A 17633-nucleotide genomic window follows, 5' to 3' on the forward strand; every position below is an offset into this window, starting at 1 on the left:
TGACAATACTGGGTGGGCAGAAGCAGGGTATGGACAGAGAAGGAGTGCGTACGAAAGCAAATCCAAATCCAGCAAGCCCTTCAATCTTCTCCAGTTTGCTGTTGGTTCGCCAGTACGAGTGTTACCAGTCACATTGATCACCGTGAGCGCTTCCAAATCATCGTCCTAGAGCACGGAGAGGTCATGGCAGGATTTAGACTTTAATCTGAACGCGGCGCTCGCGTTGTTTTTGGCCACCATCTTGTCGAGGAAACGCTTGGCCTTGACGGGCAGGCTCTCGCGCCGGCGTGAGTTGGAGTGCCGCCGCCGCTTGTTGGCCTCCTTGCTGTCTCGCCGCAGACGCACCTGCCTCACGATGCCACGGAAAGCCTCCCAGACGTTGTGCTGCATGGCGGCCGACGTTTCGATGAACTTGCAGTCGAAAACGGCCGCGCAAGCGCGACCCTCTGGAGGGGAGAAAAGGACACACCAAAAGTAAGCTCCTTGAACGAACACAATGTAAGGAGCATCGTATTCGTCCCGAGCGACTTTACTTCCCCCCCCTCTCCTCACCGCAGACGGACACCTCTCTACGTCGGACCAGGTCACACTTGTTTCCCACCAGGATGATGGGCGTGTGCTGGGCGGGCCGGTGGCGGCGCAGGGTGATGCGGAGTTCCGAGGCCCGCAGGAATGAGGCCCGGTCCGTGATGGAGTACAGCAGCAGGTAGGCGTCCCCCGTCTGCAGACACTGGTCCTTGGCCCACTGGCTCTCCTCCTGCGGACACGCCAGGAGATTCGGTGAAGAGGTTCACACACACACACACACACACACACACACACACACACACACACACACACACACACACACACACACACACACACACACACACACACACACACACACACACACACACACACACACACTATTTATGCATTTACAGAACTGAAATAATGTCTTTATATTAAGACATTCATTAGTGGCTTTGCTCCATCCCTACCTCTTCAGTCCATGTGTCGAGGAGAGTAAGAGTTGCACTCTCTCCGTCAACCTCGATTGTTCTTTCACACATTTCATCTGCAATACACAAAGTAAAAGCTTTCAGTAAGAATAGATAGAAAGAGCTCTACAGTTACAGGACAAATTAGCATAGCCATCCTGTAGGTGGCAGGACACTGAAGATGGACTGGCAAAAAAAAATTGTCATTTTGTTCATTTAAAAGGACAAATGAAGGTGTAAACTTTAAGTTGGAAAACCTAATATACAGCATATGCTTAATAAACAGAAGAATGTCTAAGTTCATCCAGTAATAAATGGAGGGAAATAGAGAATCAGTATATCTACAATTATAATTTCACCACATCAAATTACCAGGGATGGATAGATAGTTTATTAATCCCTGGAGGGTAGAATCAAAACAAATAGGCAATAATAATAATGGAAAAATGTAAAGATAGCACGCACGCACGCACGCACGCACACACACACACACACACACACACACACACACACACACACACACACACACACACACACACACACACACACACACACACACACACACACACACACACACAAAATAAACAATAATAACAACAATAACAATAAACTAAATAAACCACGAAAATATATATTCAACATAGAAACATCAATATACAATAACCCACATAAAAAAAGTAAAGACATATAATACAGATAGACAGATCACTTACCTCCATAGAGCTCGCAGTCGTCGCTGTCCATGCTGTCCGCCGCTCCGGCGAAGATCCCGGCGAAGGCGCTCTTCCCCACCCCGCTGCCCCCGACCAGCACCACGCGGAGCGGACCGCAGCCCGCCGCCTCGCCGCCGCCCGCGGAGCTGGCGGAGATGACCGAGTCCGACGAGGACCAGCTCTCCCCGCTGCCGCTCGACTCCCCGGTGGAGCTGACGCAGGACTTGGAGCGGGAGATGCAGCCGGGGACCCGCACCAGGACCCTGTCCGGCAGCGCGTGGCTCCCCGGGTCACAGATGCTCCACCGGTGGAGTTCGTGCTGCAAGCGGAGACTGTGCCGCCGCATGCTGGAGAGCATAGTTACTGGTGATGAACTATTGGAAATGAATTCCTAAATAAAATCCACGATTCACCGTCAGATTAGATCCTCCAATGACCAAGTTAACACTTTCCCCACCAGCCCCTGGCAATGCAACCGATAAGAGAAATTGGAGTGCAAATATGTCAGCGGGAGTAGTTGGAAACGGTTTGTATGGGAAAAATAAAAAATTATCTTATCACTGCAGAGAGTTAATCTCCGACCTCAGACACAACAAATTAGTCTCCAGCAAAATCACTCTTTAATGTTCTGACGGGTCCTGCCCTGTTGAGACTTATAAATAGAGAGAGGGAGAGAGAGAGAGAGAGAGAGAGAGAGAGGGCGGGGAGAGGGGGAGAGAGAGAGAGGGGAAGAGGGAGAGATGGAGGGTTTCCTTGACGTCACCCATTTGTCGTCCCATGCTCAGACCTCTCTAGGTGAGGGTTGGAGAGCGATTGGGGTCTCCCTCCCCCTGCACAGGCTGTGGAGTGAGGGTAAAACTTCAATGACTTCAGCGCTGTCTTCTCAAGCTCATGTCATCTGAAATAAATGTCTCTCATCCCAGCTCTTTCCATGCATACACACGATGAAACACACAAAGATCCAAGTCATTTGTACCGAGAGCATCTCCTTGAGACAAATTGCTCAAATTGGCGGCAGAGAATGTGAATCGGGACGCGTTGCCATCCCATAGTGACACTACAAGATCTACCGGAGAATAGATCCAGCAGCGGATATAAAACAAAGGTACGTACAAAGCTAAAGTTGTCTACTATTGTCTATTATCAGTGGTGCACTGCAGCCTGGAGAAGTGGGTATACTCTTCATTTTTGTGTGGCCCATCCAGCAGAGGATAAACGCTGTGTGTTGTAAACAGTGACATGTAAGACTACTCTTGCATATTTGGTTCGCTCAAAAATGGGCCAGTAGTATTTGAAAACTGTCGCTTAACTTCTGCTGCTTGACTTCAGGGAGTGAGGACCATGATGGAATTAACATTAGACACAGAAGAGCAATCAATCAATTAATACTGGCCCCACAGACGATAGGGTGAGACAACTACATAATGAGCCACTGTTTATGTGACACTCTCTTTAGTGGGTGTTTGTAAGGGAACATCTCTCATGAATTGGCGTTTGCAGGACACGACTGAATGATGCGCATCGGAGGGGCTTGAGAAGTGGGTGTACTCCATGTACTCCACTGTCTATTATGCTTTGAAATACAGAACAACTCATATGTAAATACTGCCGTCTCTGGAGTCTATAGCCTGACAGAGTGACAACACTGCAGCTCAGAGTTCCTCTCACTGCTTAATGACACAAACTCCACACACCGCAGTTGGACGGTCACCGCTACAAAGCTGTAAATCAGTACTTGTCTGGAAGATGCATTGTTCTGTCTCTCCTAAATTAAACAGATACAGTATTCTGCATAAAGGAGTTTCGTGCTACCTACTGGCTGTTTATACGCATTAATTGTCTGTAATAATGTACATTTCCTCCCAATCGGCATTGTGACAACTCATGCCATCTAGGCCATTCGTACGAACACTACATTTGGGGAAGGCGGCATGGTGGCATCTCCTTCCATTTCACCTCAATTTTGCCCTCGAGGAAGCAAAATCTGTAAGTTAATTTGTCTATGAACACAGTGTAAGAGTAATAACAACATACTAACAAGTTATATACATTTGCATAGAGATTGAAAGTTAACCTGCACACTTTTTGTGCCGTTCCACAGTTTCACGCCGCTTCCAATAAAAGACACCCAAAGTCAAGCTCCTGTCTCGGGTACTTTTTTGGGGAGTGTACAGCTCGCTGCATAGCTACGCAGGCATACGCGTAGCGAGGGGAGAAAGAGTGAAAAGATTAACTTCACCTCAAGACCATCACGTGGCCTGGAAATTCCGAATCACTTCTGAGAGCACTGATGTCAGATGGCCCAGGCCCCGGTGAGCAGCGCGACCCGGAAGACGGGTCTTAAAACAGTACAGTATTATCCGCATCATGGCGCCCCGGCAAGTCCATCAGGTCAAACGGGTCCAGTAAGTCCAACGTCAGTACGGCCGCAGCAGAGGCCCGTGCAAAAGCTGAAGTTGCACGTACTGAGGCTGCTTATGCAAAGCGCCAAATGGATACGGAAGTGGAAAAGCACGCAGCGATACGGAGGGAGCACGCAGCGATGCTTCATTAAATGCCCGTACAAAGGAGAGGAAAGCAGAGGCTGCATGAGCGGCAGCAGAAGCGTTCGAGGCTGCTACACCCCGTCGTGCTGAAGAACGCCTCTTGGCATCAGCACAGAGGTTGTTGCAGGGCACTGGGGAATATGTCAACGCACATTTTTTCCGCCAACACAATGACGGAGCCAATAAGCACGTGAGAAATGAAGAAACCCAGACTGCTCATGCCTCACAGCTCACACACCCTCGACACGTCAAAGTACACAATATCTCCTCAATAACTCCTCCTAAAGCCCTTTATTACGGAGGACCCCAAGACACAAGCCCCTCTCATGTCAACACTCCAGCAAATCCTTCAACCCTAACAGACCCGTGGTCTGTGGTCTGATTTTGCTGCATACGCGGCTCATTGGGACTTCTGCTCGTCGGGGCTGAAGACGTTCAACAGTTGCCCAGAGAATTATCCGGCCTGGAAGGCTGGCTTCCGCCTTAGAGGGATTGAACCTCAAACCCGGTGCGGAGCCAAGTCTACTCACCAAAGGGCTTGCCGGGGAGTCACAGAAGCATGCCAAGAGAATCAGAGCAATCCACATCATACCCAACAACCCGGACTGAACATGGTGTGGCCCACGGTTGGATAAGAACAGTCTCTTTTTAGAAAGCTGGAAAACTCACAAAGAATCCAAAATAGAGACATCGAGCTGCTGCAAGAACTTGCAGACCCGCTCCTTCTAGTAGAAGCGGCGAAGTGTGAGGTTTACTCACCTGGTCTCAGCTTCCTCGAACACAGCTCGAGGGCTGAACCCCATTCTGGAGAAACAACCTCCGGAACAATGGATACTCCAAGGTTCAAAGTGCAAAAGGGAGCATCAAACTCCATACCCACCTTTTTCATATTCGTTGTTTAGTTTGTGCAAAGTCATGCGGACATGAGTTCAGATCCCAGATTTGCCTTCCAAGCTTCTTGCATAGCACACATAGCACTAATCAGAGCTGAGGGGCCCTTCCTCTAATAGCGGTAAGTTTCCTCACCAAAAAGGCCAAACTCCCCGAAAATCTAGTATTTGAAGAATCCCTGTTTTCAGGAAAGGTGCTCGCGGGTTAAGATGTATGGATACAGCTTTGAGCCCGTCTATTGAGACAAAACGTCTTAGCCCCGTGACCCATTGTCAACAACAGACGGAAACTTTTTTTTTTTTTTTTTTTCCGGCTGATTCCAAAAATAAGAGAGTTCCCAAATCACGTGCGCTCTACCCATCTGAGCTTCATTTGGATAAGGGCTTCCCTGCGTGTGAGATAGTGACTAGAAGAGAGAGGGGGAGTTAAAGGCGGTTATTACAGTAATTGTGGGATTATACCATTTATGGGGATGTTGTTTTCCAGGACTGTTGTTTGAGGTTGTGGCCTGATCCTGATCCTGGGGGCCTGCTGCTGTGTATTACAGCTCTGATCTGATCTGCTCCAATCTGCCGGACAGATGATTGGGCGACATTAAATCCTTGTTAAGTGCTGGAGCGGGACCAGGGCTAAGAAGGGTTAGGGCGGGGGGGGGGGAGTGGGTGCGGGTGTGGGTGTGGGAGTAGGAGTGGGGCTCTGGCATTCTGCTGACAGTCAGGGGTGGCTTAACAAGTGGAAAGTGACCTTTTATTCAGTCAAACTCCATTGGCTTCCGTTGAGTCCATGAAGTTAAGGCACAGGCGCTTTTGAATTATGCTAATGTATGCCCTTTATTATTAAGATCTGATGGTTTCTACTCTAGCTTGAGCGACGACACCCAGCGTGGACGTTAAGAGGCTCAGACGTCTGCACGTTTCAAAAACGCATTAAAAAAAAAACAGGCAAAAGGCGAAATCACTTTGAACACATGCTGCTCCTATGGAGTTGAGACTCAGTGCCCTTACAAAAACACTTCCCCTGAAACCAATGAACATTAAATCATGGATGAAGTTGTAGTTATACGAACAGATACTGCGCTGATGGGGGTCACCTGGAGTGACCGAGGACCCGGTGGGGCACCCTTAATGGCTTTTTGGCTGGCGTATAGATGAGATAAGTCCGGTGCATAGATCAGACGCGGGCATTAAATCTACACGCTGTACTTGCAGTGCTGCTCTGAGACATAATCCTATCTACAGCTAAATCCCATTTAGACGCATTGTTATGCAAGACACTATATTTTTAGAGTTACATTTATTCTAAAGGACAGAGATAGTTAGAAGGATCCACGCTTTAGCAGGAACATAAATGTATAGTAATAGGACGCTGACTGTAAAATGCATTGATCCAAAAAGGAAAAAGCTAACACCGGTTTTATCAATAGACACTACCCTCAAGTGTTCGGGACTTAAATTAATGAGCTCCTCCTCCTGCTGTGCGAGGCCAGAGGAGCTGATCCTGATCAGGTCGGTCTGGATGTCAGGACGTGGTAGGATAGCGTCGTGCCAGGGAGCGCGAGGCCAGGAGGTGGGGAGATGAGGGGCTGGCGGCTGCTGGGACTGGAGGACCAGGGGAGGCAATTATGGGGAAACCAACGGGAGTAGAAGGAGAGCGAGGAGAAGACGGAGGCAGATTTTTCCGGAACGTAGGAAGTCGAAGATGCAGATGCAGATGCTGTTTGAGACTTTATCTTGTGTCTTTCTAATTGTAGGACAATCCGACAATCATAACCTTTGCGTCGATTTTTTTTATTTTATATGATGAAAATCTCAGAAGATATGAATAATACTGAAGTTAAAACTGTAAAATAGACTTGGTTCCAACAAAGACAAGCACAGTAAGCTCATCCGCTTTCCGTATTCAAAACATAAGGGATTGTTGTAAAATGTGTTCACAGACACAAATTGTACTCATTTTAACAGCAAAATGGGGCAGGAGGTCAGACAGGATTTGAAGCGGGCACCTCCGCACAGATGTTTCAATAACAGATGGTGAATTACAGCGCGGACATCTGTGTAAAACATTTGTTTCGAATTCTAGCACCCAAAATCCATTTTGGCTTTTTAACCACTCTCAGCCCTGACCCACAAAAAGGAGAGACCGGGCCTCAAAAGGCTAAGGTAGAATGCCCGTTTTTTCAAGGCCTTGACTTCTTAGAATATAAAGTATTTCCCAGGGCTTTGGAAGGACAGCTGAGAGGGAAAACGAATGGCAGGAAGAGAAAGATAGAGCGTTGCTGTCCCTAAAAAAGCAGATTGAGTAAGATTGAAGGCTGTTTCGGGATGAAAAACATTGCTCTCCTGCGGATTTCCGGACTCGGTGGTCCCTTGCGGACGGTGGGATTAGTCTCCTAAAACTCCAGCCGAATCAGTCACTGCCACGGCCCCTTGAGACATGGAACAGTTCATCCTCGTTCCATTCCAGTTCATGTACAAGCCCTTTGTACACCCACCCGGCATCTGTCCACGGGCTTATGCGGAATTTTCCATTTTAAACAAATTCATGACAGAATGCAGTTGTCGCCGAGTCAGGGCTGATAGATTTGTTGAAGGTGCAGGAAATGTACACGGACCACGGCATTTAGAATTCCACTGCAGCCAGCAACAAGTCGTGACATTGGTGTTATACCGCTGGCTTGGCCGGCTATGCTCTTCATTCACGTATTCCAGAGATAGCGTGGGATCACGGGAAATAAGCTTCAATCTGTGATTCAGTCTCTCCGTTACAGTCTCTCTCTCCCCCGTCTGTCTCTCCAGCAGTGGAAAGTCATTCATTCATCCATCCATCCAATCCATAAACCGTAAGTCTCTGAGCTGCCAACCTCCAACAACCAGGCTTTAAAGAGGGATTTTTGCATTCCGGGAAGCATTGGCTAGTAGGAGCTTTGCATTACTCGGGTAAACAAATTCCACATCATGCACACAGCGGCACGTGGTCTCCGAGACAAAGATACGTTTGAGTCAATGGCGCGGTTTGATCTGTGACACTTGTCCGCAGGACACTTGGCTGCAGAAGAAATGTAATTGCTTTGAAACAAGAGAGCCAGGTCTCCCATTGTGACCACACAAGTTGGACAAAGGGCAACGCACCAGCCGTGCGTTGCCAGGTGACAGTTGCCATGCAAGTTACCGCTGGTTGGAGTGTCAGACAATGACTAGTCCCTCTGTTAGTCATGCCTTAGGTAGTTCATATGATGCTGTGGTGCTCCATTACGTTGCACTTGCATCAATCCCTGAGTGGGGGGGAAGCATTTAGTTTGGACAAAAGCATGCATTGTGTAATTTGAACCAAGATAAAGGATACAAAATCACAAATGATCAGAAAGTTTTTGGACAAATTACCTGATAATTTGTCGATATTTTATGGATGACTGTCGGTGCTTTTTATAAGATATTTACACACAGGATGCATTTGAGAATCAATCATTAGTCATGCGCATATTGTCACCAAGCAGGTAGAGCCGTTGTATGAAGTCCAGGGAATTACATTACTTTACCGTAATGCAGCCTTAAAGGCAACATTTAACAATATCACGAAAACAAAATCCCAGATATCTCGCATCTCATATCACAACATAGATGTTATATCGATATATTGCCCAACCCTAATCCCAGGTGCCACCCAGTACATTCTACCTCTTCCGCTAGACCTCCATGTGCAGGACGAGCAGCATCAGTTTAAAGCCACGCTGTTCTCACAGAGAAGCAGCATGTGTCCAACCGTGCAGTCAACATGAGGCCCCAAACGGCTGCATGCAGCACTTCAATCTGGCATCGCGGAGACCCAATTATTACACAACATTTACCTAACAATCACGCAGAGTGGGGTGGTCATACATGTAAGAGCAGCCGCGTTCGTCTAAAGATACTTTGTATTGAGGCGGGTTTCATCATCCAGTCGGTCCTCTCAGGCATGTAAACAAGCGCACGCACACACACACACAAAATCAGAACTCCCACGCAGCCAGCTTGTGTTTGAGTGAGAGCAGACCAGAGCCGTCCAAAACAACAGATGCAGGAGATTGAAGTCAGTCCCATAGCAGTAATTTCAGATAGGCTGCGAGATTTATATGACTGGGTCATAGCTGTTTTAGGTTATTAAAATAAATAAATGAAATAAAATGATTCTCAATTAGGATGTCATTGTGCTGTACATTCACTTTATGCTGGAAAACTTGAACACACACACACACCTCCTTCCTCGCAACAGTTTGCTGTAAACACAGATCCTCCATGCCAATCCTCTATATGTGGGGCTGCCCACATCGAAGGCCCTCATAAATCCACACAGTAACTGTTGCTGTTGAAGATACTGTTGACACAGTAAATATTACTCTAGATGGAAACTGAAGATACTCTCACACGTTCTGATCCACACACACACACACACACACACACACACACACACACACACACACAGACACACACACACACACACACTTCCAAATAAATGTTTTCGTTCACATGAGTTTTAATCTCCAATAAAACATTACAGCTGGCTGAATACAAATAAACTGAATAACAAATGACATATAGAAATATAATTTGAAATATGATAATAGCTTATTTAACACATCTCCGAATATGTTCACAGATTTTATAGATTTTAATTTCATCATGTTAAAACATTTGGGGGGAAACCCCCACCATCCAAAACAAAACAGAATCACAGGTTGTGATGATTTAGTCCATTTACATAGACATCAAACCAGCAGCCAATGTTGTGTGGACCCTTACGAGGTAGCAAGGCTGTTTTCCCAACATCTGAAGATAATATTTGTCGTAGAAAGCACAACGACTTTGGGCCACCCAAGCCAAAGCCATCGATCGATGTGTGTGTGCTTGTGCGTGTGTGCGTTTACTGAGCGGTATGGGAAATGGTGGACTGGAAAGCGAAGGTGATGTGGTTTCTGGTGTGGTCGAGGTAGGGATCGGCAAAGGTGTGTGCGTCACCGGAAAAATGTCTCCACTGCATCAGCTCTGACATGCTGAGATGCTTCTGTGCAACTTCCCGCCGGTCTCCGTGGCGACCCAGCTGGCAGGGCCTATCAGACGCCGGCTCATCGTCTTCAACCGCTGAGAGGAAACCGAAAAGTAAACAGTGTTGAACTCACAATCCCATGTCCGGCCAAGCGTGTGTGTGTGTGTGTGTGTGTGTGTGTGTGTGTGTGTGTGTGTGTGTGTGTGTGTGTGTGTGTGTGTGTGTGTGTGTGTGTGCGCGCGTGCGTACCAGGAATAGTGCCGTCCATGTTGCAGCTGCAGTTAAGGAGGTCATGAGTGAGCGAGTTGGTGTCAGTCAGGCTGAAGAGATCTCGCATCTCATTAGTGGAGAAGCTCGCATGCTCCGCCCCTTTCCCAAGGTCGACCACCGTCCCAGAAAGCCCCTGTTTGGACACCTGCCTCTGGAAAATACGCTCCTCAATGGTCCCTGCGTGAAGTAGATTAGTGCCCGTGTAGGGCGTCGTGGAACGGTTAGGTAAAGGTTTGTGTAACGTTTTTGGATGATGTGTTCTTGACCTTGTGTTTTCACCTGCAGTCAGGAGGCGGTAGATGTGCACGGTCTTCTTCTGGCCGTCCCTCCAAACGCGAGCCATGGCCTAAACACAAGTTGATACGCATGAACCCACTGCCCCCTGGTGGAGATCATAGGTACTGAAGGGCCCCGACGTCTTCATTGAAGGTAACATTGTTTCAAATTCCAATAAAATTAATTTCCCAGATATATTAATTAATTTCAATTATAGACAAAGAAATATTGTATTTTCTTTCAAAATAGACTGAAGAGAGGATGCTGCATATTCTGTTCAAATGCACTAGCTTGACTGGCTATCTGGACGAGGTTAACGTCCGCTATCTGGCTGCAATCCAGAATCTTTTTTCAGACCCGGGGACAAATTTTGTTCTCAGGATACATCCGTCAAGACAACAGATGAAGCCTGTGGAAATTTTACAATTCATAAAGTGGGGTTATCAGTGCAATAAACCATCCCAACTTTATGTACTTTATGTACACACCTACAACTACGTGCACACACCAGGTAAGACGGCACTCACTCACTCACTCACTCACGCACGCCCGCACTCACTCACTCACTCACTCACGCACACCCGCACGCACTGACTCACTCACACACACTTCAACATTACTAGGCTATGAAAATTCTTGCTTGTGGGTGCGAATGTGAGGACATTAGATCAGACGCTGTTCTTGAACGGGGAGGATGGTATTTCGTAACCGACCTTTGCACGGGCCTGTCGGCGTTTTTAAGTCAACCGTCTCACCTGAATGTCATTGGCGGGGTTCCAGTCGATGTCGTACAGCACCAGGTGGGAAGCGCCCACAAGGTTGAGCCCCACTCCTCCCGCCTTGGAGCTCAGCAGGAAGAGGAAGTCCCGGCAGTGCGGGCTGTTGAAGTTGTCCACCAGCCGCTGCCTCCGGATGGTCGGCGTGTGTCCGTCCAGCCGACAGAAGGTGTAGCCCGCGTGGACACACAGGTCCTGGAGCAGGTCTAAGGTCTGAGTGTAGTTGGAGACCAGGACGACCCTTCAAGGACAAACATGAGTCATATTAACTCATATTGTGCTAAACTGTTTTGAAGAGAAAATGGGATCAAACCCGTCTCGGGATATGAGGTCTAAAATATTGTGAGTTTTAGTCCCATATACAGTACTTGAAATTATCATATAGTTCAATATGCGGATATTCAATATGTGGATTCTTATCACAATTACTATATTATCAATATTATTTGAAAAACAAACACCCACAAACCTGTCTGTAGGACTGATGTGTCTGATGGCGGTCAGAAGATCTGACAGAACTAATAGTTTTCCAGAGTCGGCCGTACTGAAGCCACCTGAAGAGTAGGATTCTGGGAACACACCCGCCAGCCCCTCGTATAAAGTACTCTCCACTGAGCCGTTGTCTGTTTTCTCCTGAACACACCCCAACGCAGAACTGGAGTTAGTAACAATTACATCGTCATTCTTGGCACAATGATGACAACAACGAGAGGTTCATGAGCTGTTCTGAACAAAGCATTATCAGAGTCAACCTATAAAATAGTGAATTACCATGCAATAATAAGTAAACAAATAGAGCTGCGGGCGGTGATACACGGGGTCCATTATCGACACCGATTACAAATTTTCAAGTTCCCATGGAACGTAGCATCTGTTCGTGTCGTCGCTCCTCTTTACATCATTACGTCTGAAACAAGTACAATTTCCGAGTTTCCAATGAACGCAGAATCAACGAATTCACTCCGTGTGGAGGTTCCCAACAACACGGTTTCATTCAAACAGATTCGACATTTTATCAACTTTGTAAAATTTACGTCTTTCTGTGAGTAATTACAATTTTCCGGCTTGGGGTGAAATCGACTCCACGTGATGACGACTTCCTGTGGATTCATGTTTTTTCGTGTCCACGTTCCGATGGGTTACGATTTCCATGAAACTGGTTGACGGGTTTGCCTGATTACTGACAATTTTCACTGAGCTATTTTTTCGATTCGTTCCGAGAATATGAAACCCGTCATGGCCCCGCAGATTTTGTATCTCACGACTCTCTCGAATCCCGTAATGTGAGGAGGAACACAATGCTGCATCTAACACGGTGTTAGAATCGCACTGTATGTCCTCATTTACAAAAAGACCAAAGACACACACGCACCCCCCCCCCCACACACACACACACACACACACACACACAGTAACCTCTAACCACCACTAGTGAATGACTCTACACCACGCACGACGAGAATGGACATTCTGAACCACAACCTGCACATTTATAAGGAATTGGATGATGACACGAAGCGTCTTACTCCACAAACTCATCTAGCTCCACTACCCGACCAGAAGTTTTCGAACGTTGGCCTGTCTGTGATGCACCAACATCCCATCCCTACGATATGGACCCCTGATTAAAGGAAAATTCCACTCTGAACCTCTCCTGTATTAATAGTAAAGTTGTTTATTTACAGAGTATGAACTCTGGTTTCCTGCTTTGTTGTGGACTAGAACCAGAACTAGGGAAGTCCGCTACACACAGCAAGTGATTTTTGAAAGTTGCAAGAGGTGGAGTTTCCCTTGAATAACATTAAAGCTCTAACTAGGGAGCACCTTGACGGTGGAGTAGAGCAGGCCGGGGTGGTTGCAGAGTTTCTTCAGGGCGGTGATGCAGGCCAGGGGCGTGTTTGCGTGCGTGGAGCCCTGCAGCAAGGCCCTGATCACCCTGTGGGAGAGCAGCTGCTTGTACAGCTCGACCTGCAGCGGTGAGGGGCCACAAAACAAAGTCCAATCGAGGCGCGGCGGCAGGTAGCGGTTGATGATCTCCTGGGTTCGTCTCAGGATGAACATCCCAGTCAGGCGCGACAGCTCGGCGGCCCGCTCCTCACCCAAAACCCTCTCCTCCTTTCGGGACCAGATGTGAGATTGTTTTAACGGCAAGTGAGTAAATGTGCAACAAGTAAGTGTAAGAAATAAATAAACGTGGAGGGAGACATAAAAGGTCAGTACCTCTGCGCAGGAGGGCTGTCGTGAACGTAGAATGGGCTCCTCGTACACTTTCTTGTACGCTGTGGAAGATCCCAGGATCCCCGGGTTGACGAATTCTATGATGGCGTAGAATTCCTGCAGGTCGTTCTGCACAGGTGTACCTTCCAAACGGCATGGCAAAGAGTTAAGGCTTTCTTGTCCATTCCACACAGTGAATGGAGAATCCGGTTACGTTTTGTTTTTTTTCCGTTTTTTTTTTAATGAAGTTTGAGTCTCGGATTGAGTCGCTCCATCATGATTGAAAGTTAAAAATCCTATCAAATCACCTGTCAGAATGACCCTGCGCCTGCAGCTGAGCCCGCTGATGGCGGAGGAGGTCTTGATGCTGCTGTTCTTAAGTCTGTGGCCCTCATCACAAATGATGAGACCAAACTCTAGTTTCTGGATCTGTAAATACAAAGATTTAATAAAAATAATAATTAAAAAAAAAAGTCATTATACTTAAGTCAGCACATGCATTGTGAAGAGCCACAGGCAAGTTCCACGTACCTGCTCGAGAGATCGCAGCAGCATCTCATAACTGATCACCAGCACGCTGTGAAGAGGAGAGGCCACAAACATCTCTATCCTGTGGTCCTACACCCGCAACAGGAAAACCGTGATGAATTTCGACGTGTCAGCATCAACAGCTCATCAGTGGTTTCAAAACGTGGCTACGCAAGTTACCGTTTTCAAACCGTCTGTGGAGCCGTGTCAACTGAAGAACCGTACACCTAGAGCTGCTCGGCATTGAGGAGCTTGCTCAAGGGCACCGGGACATACACTTGCAACCACTCGATAAAGCAGATCGACCACCCTGCCCAGTATTACCAGTGAGTCAAAACAAACAAAACTCCCCCTCCTCACCTGATCCACGGTGAAGACGCGGATCCTCTCCCGGCCGAGCCACTTGTTGAACTCGGCTCCCCAGTTCTGCACCAGGCTGCCCGGGGCAACGACGAGGACGCGCTTGGCGACGGGTCTCCCCCCGTATGGGCCTTGCCTGAGCAGCGTCCAGGCCAGCGCCACGCTCTGCAGAGTCTTGCCCAGACCTATCTCGTCGGCCAGAATGGCTCCATGGACGGAAATGGCCCTGGCACAAACACAACATAAGTGACAGCGGCGGGGGACGGCTTTCAGTGTATGATTCTTGGATTTGGTGTGATTTATTTGACATATTAAAAAAATATGTCACCGGTCTGCGACAAATACATTAATTGAAAATGTTGAGGATAACCTCTTTCCAGGAGTGGCCCATTACCTTGCAAGATCGTATGTTTAAGTCTAAATTTCAGTTGCTTTCCCCTATTTTCTACCGTCAACCATTTTAATTCCTTGAACTGGGAAGGGCCAATGTGAGTCATAGGCCAATGGTTCAATACCACCCTGACTAGTTTATTTTGAAGTTGTTGCTGTTTGAAGTTTAGTTTTGATCCCCTTGGGGGTGCTGCTGTACCACGTATTACAGGCGTAGTCAAAGTGAGGCTGAATTAAAACTGATTCTAATATTTTCAAGGTTTCTTTTTCGAAAAGATTTGGCCTTGCGTACGTGCGAGAAGTGTGATTTTCTGGTTCACCTTGGTGAATAACTCCTTTTCCCAATATTCTCTCCACTCAGGGATACGTCCAATGCACAGCAAAAGTATTTAACACGTTTTGGCAGCAATCAGAGCGTCTCCCACTGTAATACCGTGCTCCGAGGATCTACTCAACCTTATTTCGGGACGGAATAATATAGATTCAGCTTTACCAAGATGAAAAGACAATTTATTTCCAAACAGCCAGTAACTGATGTTTTTCAGCGCATCACTCAACTGACTCTCAACAATGTTCTCATCCTTGTGGGAAAGCAATAAAGCTGAGTTGCCCGCATAGAGAAAAACATTACATTTGCAAAGAGATTTCATGTCATTGACGTATAACAGAAAGAGCGAAGGACCTCGGACACTTCCCTCGTTGCCTATTGTTTTTTTAAATGCAAAGGCTCCATTACCTCATGCCCATCACACACTCATAGAGGAAGAGCAGGCCCTCTCTTTGGTGGGGTCGGAGCTGGGAGGTCAGGTGGGGGTCGACCACCACGTCCACCACAGGAAGCCCCGCCTTGTTACAAGCCCACTGGTGGTTTGCAGAGGGACGCGGCATCACCAAGGCACCTACCAAGAGACAGAGGGCTTTGTGTGACTTAACCGGAGACAACTGCCGAAACTAAATACCCGCCTAATCGAATCCTCACACTTTCGGCCTCTCGAGCGGACCTTCTGAAACAAAACAAGCCCGTGGCATCTCAGCAGAGGGGCCGCCGTAGGGTTCATCTGAGCTTGGTTTCAAGGTCTTATTCATTTGTGCACGCAAAGCTAGTTTTTTTTTGGATCCTCTGGAGGGATGTCAGATTGATTCTACACACCTTCGTTAACGTCTGAGAACAAATATTTCAGCTCGACTTTCAAATTCGCTTCATACATTTAAAATCGCCAGTCCTTGACAGTACTATGGTCTGAGCTCTACATACATCAAAGCTATTTACATCCTACTTCCCCTGTACGGTGTATACCTGGTGCGAGGGGGTCGTGGCGAGGTCTACAGGAAGGCCCCTCCTGTGCTTTGGCCCCAGTTTTCTCTGCTCTCCCCGACATCAGCGGGCTGCAGAAAGGTTTGGCCACCGAACACCGAGAGAGAGCTTGGGCAGACTTGGGACCTTCCTCTTCCTTTTCCACGTGAGCGTCTTGGAAGCAGCGGCCCCTGGCAAAGTCTTCAGCGGATATCACCCCCATCACCTCCACCTCCTTCCCACCGACCATCAGGGTCTCCCCTTCACACAGAGAGACCAGCTCGGACACCTTGTAGCCGCTTCCTGCACACAAAGAAACACACACACACACACACACACACACACACACAGAGGTATTCTTGGGGGCCGGGCATCAAAATTTGATACCTTTGTGATATTGATCAAATCAATATCACATCAACATTTTTGCTAATATTTTCAGCACCAGTGAGCCAAAATGAAAAGCTAGTGCAGTAACAGTGAATGTGTCATCCAAATTGTGTTATTAAAAAAAATTTTATTTTTTTTTTTTTATTTTTCCCACCAAACCAGAGATATTCTTGTTTAAATAGAGTGTGGAACACTTCCCTTAATTACCTCTGAATTTATGAATAAAAACGACAAAAAATGAATTAAAAAAAAAAAAAGGTGTTCTCTTTACCTCCTGTTTCTTTCTACCACTGTCATATGAGCTATTGTTATGTCATGCAGTCAATCATCCTACATTATTATACGCTTATTCCAGTTGTACTTTTTCCAATTCAACACATTTCAAGAAGACAGGGGCTTGAGGGCAGAAGATTTTAAGTATAATCTACATGTTTATAGACCTTTGCCAATGTCTTTGCCCTCCATGTCTTTGAGGGTAGCAGTTCGCCCCCGGGTCACCAGCACAGCATCTCCTTCCCAGCGCTTGTGTTTCTTCTTGCTGGCTTTACACCACATCGCACTGAAGTAGCGCACTCCGTCTTTAATGCTCTTATCGGCGGGATCAGACGCCGGTTCCAATGCGTCCACTGGGTTCCCAGGGGCGGATCTGTGTGGGAGCGGAGGGGAAGATCCCCACCCTGGAGCACAGGAACAAAGTACAGCGGGTGAAACAAAACACGAGCGCTGTTTACAAAGACCACCGGCAGAGGTCACTGTACGACTGTTTTACGAATCAATGCCCTCGACGAGAAATCGCACCTCGACTGAGAAATGTTCTGAATGCATTCGGTATGAATCAACATGGGTGGAGAAGAAATGTTACTTAACTACACAAGATAGACTGAAGTATAGAGGTGTGATTATGAAAACGATCGATAGACACACACGGCGTTCAACCAAGCTGAAAATAAATATTTTTCGTGGGACGGTATGTCTGTTCAGTT

At 47.2% G+C, this 17633-nt stretch overlaps 2 protein-coding genes across 2 annotated transcripts; both read right to left on the minus strand.

Annotated features, from left to right (window-relative positions):
• Positions 1-165: 165 nt before the first annotated feature.
• On the minus strand, positions 166-2051 carry gem (GTP binding protein overexpressed in skeletal muscle; the record flags this gene model as incomplete). The annotated part of the gene is made up of 4 exons (XM_080005833.1): positions 166-446; positions 553-757; positions 981-1057; positions 1694-2051. The coding sequence occupies 4 exons, from the start codon at positions 2049-2051 to the stop codon at positions 166-168; spliced, it is 921 nt and encodes a 306-aa protein (XP_079861959.1).
• A 7975-nt stretch (positions 2052-10026) lies between these two features.
• Positions 10027-16525, minus strand: rad54b (RAD54 homolog B; the record flags this gene model as incomplete). The annotated part of the gene is made up of 12 exons (XM_080005200.1): positions 16264-16525; positions 15703-15865; positions 14577-14802; positions 14220-14306; positions 13997-14117; positions 13692-13831; positions 13296-13586; positions 11941-12104; positions 11451-11712; positions 10699-10765; positions 10399-10596; positions 10027-10244 (listed from the first exon to the last, which is right to left on the minus strand). Exons 1-12 carry the CDS (start codon positions 16508-16510, stop codon positions 10027-10029), a joined length of 2184 nt encoding a protein of 727 aa, XP_079861326.1. The 5' UTR covers positions 16511-16525.
• Between the last annotated feature and the right edge of the window lie 1108 nt (positions 16526-17633).

This window comes from Zeus faber (assembly GCF_960531495.2).
Source record: "Zeus faber genome assembly, chromosome: 8".
In the NCBI taxonomy this organism is placed as follows: Eukaryota; Metazoa; Chordata; class Actinopteri; order Zeiformes; family Zeidae; genus Zeus; species Zeus faber.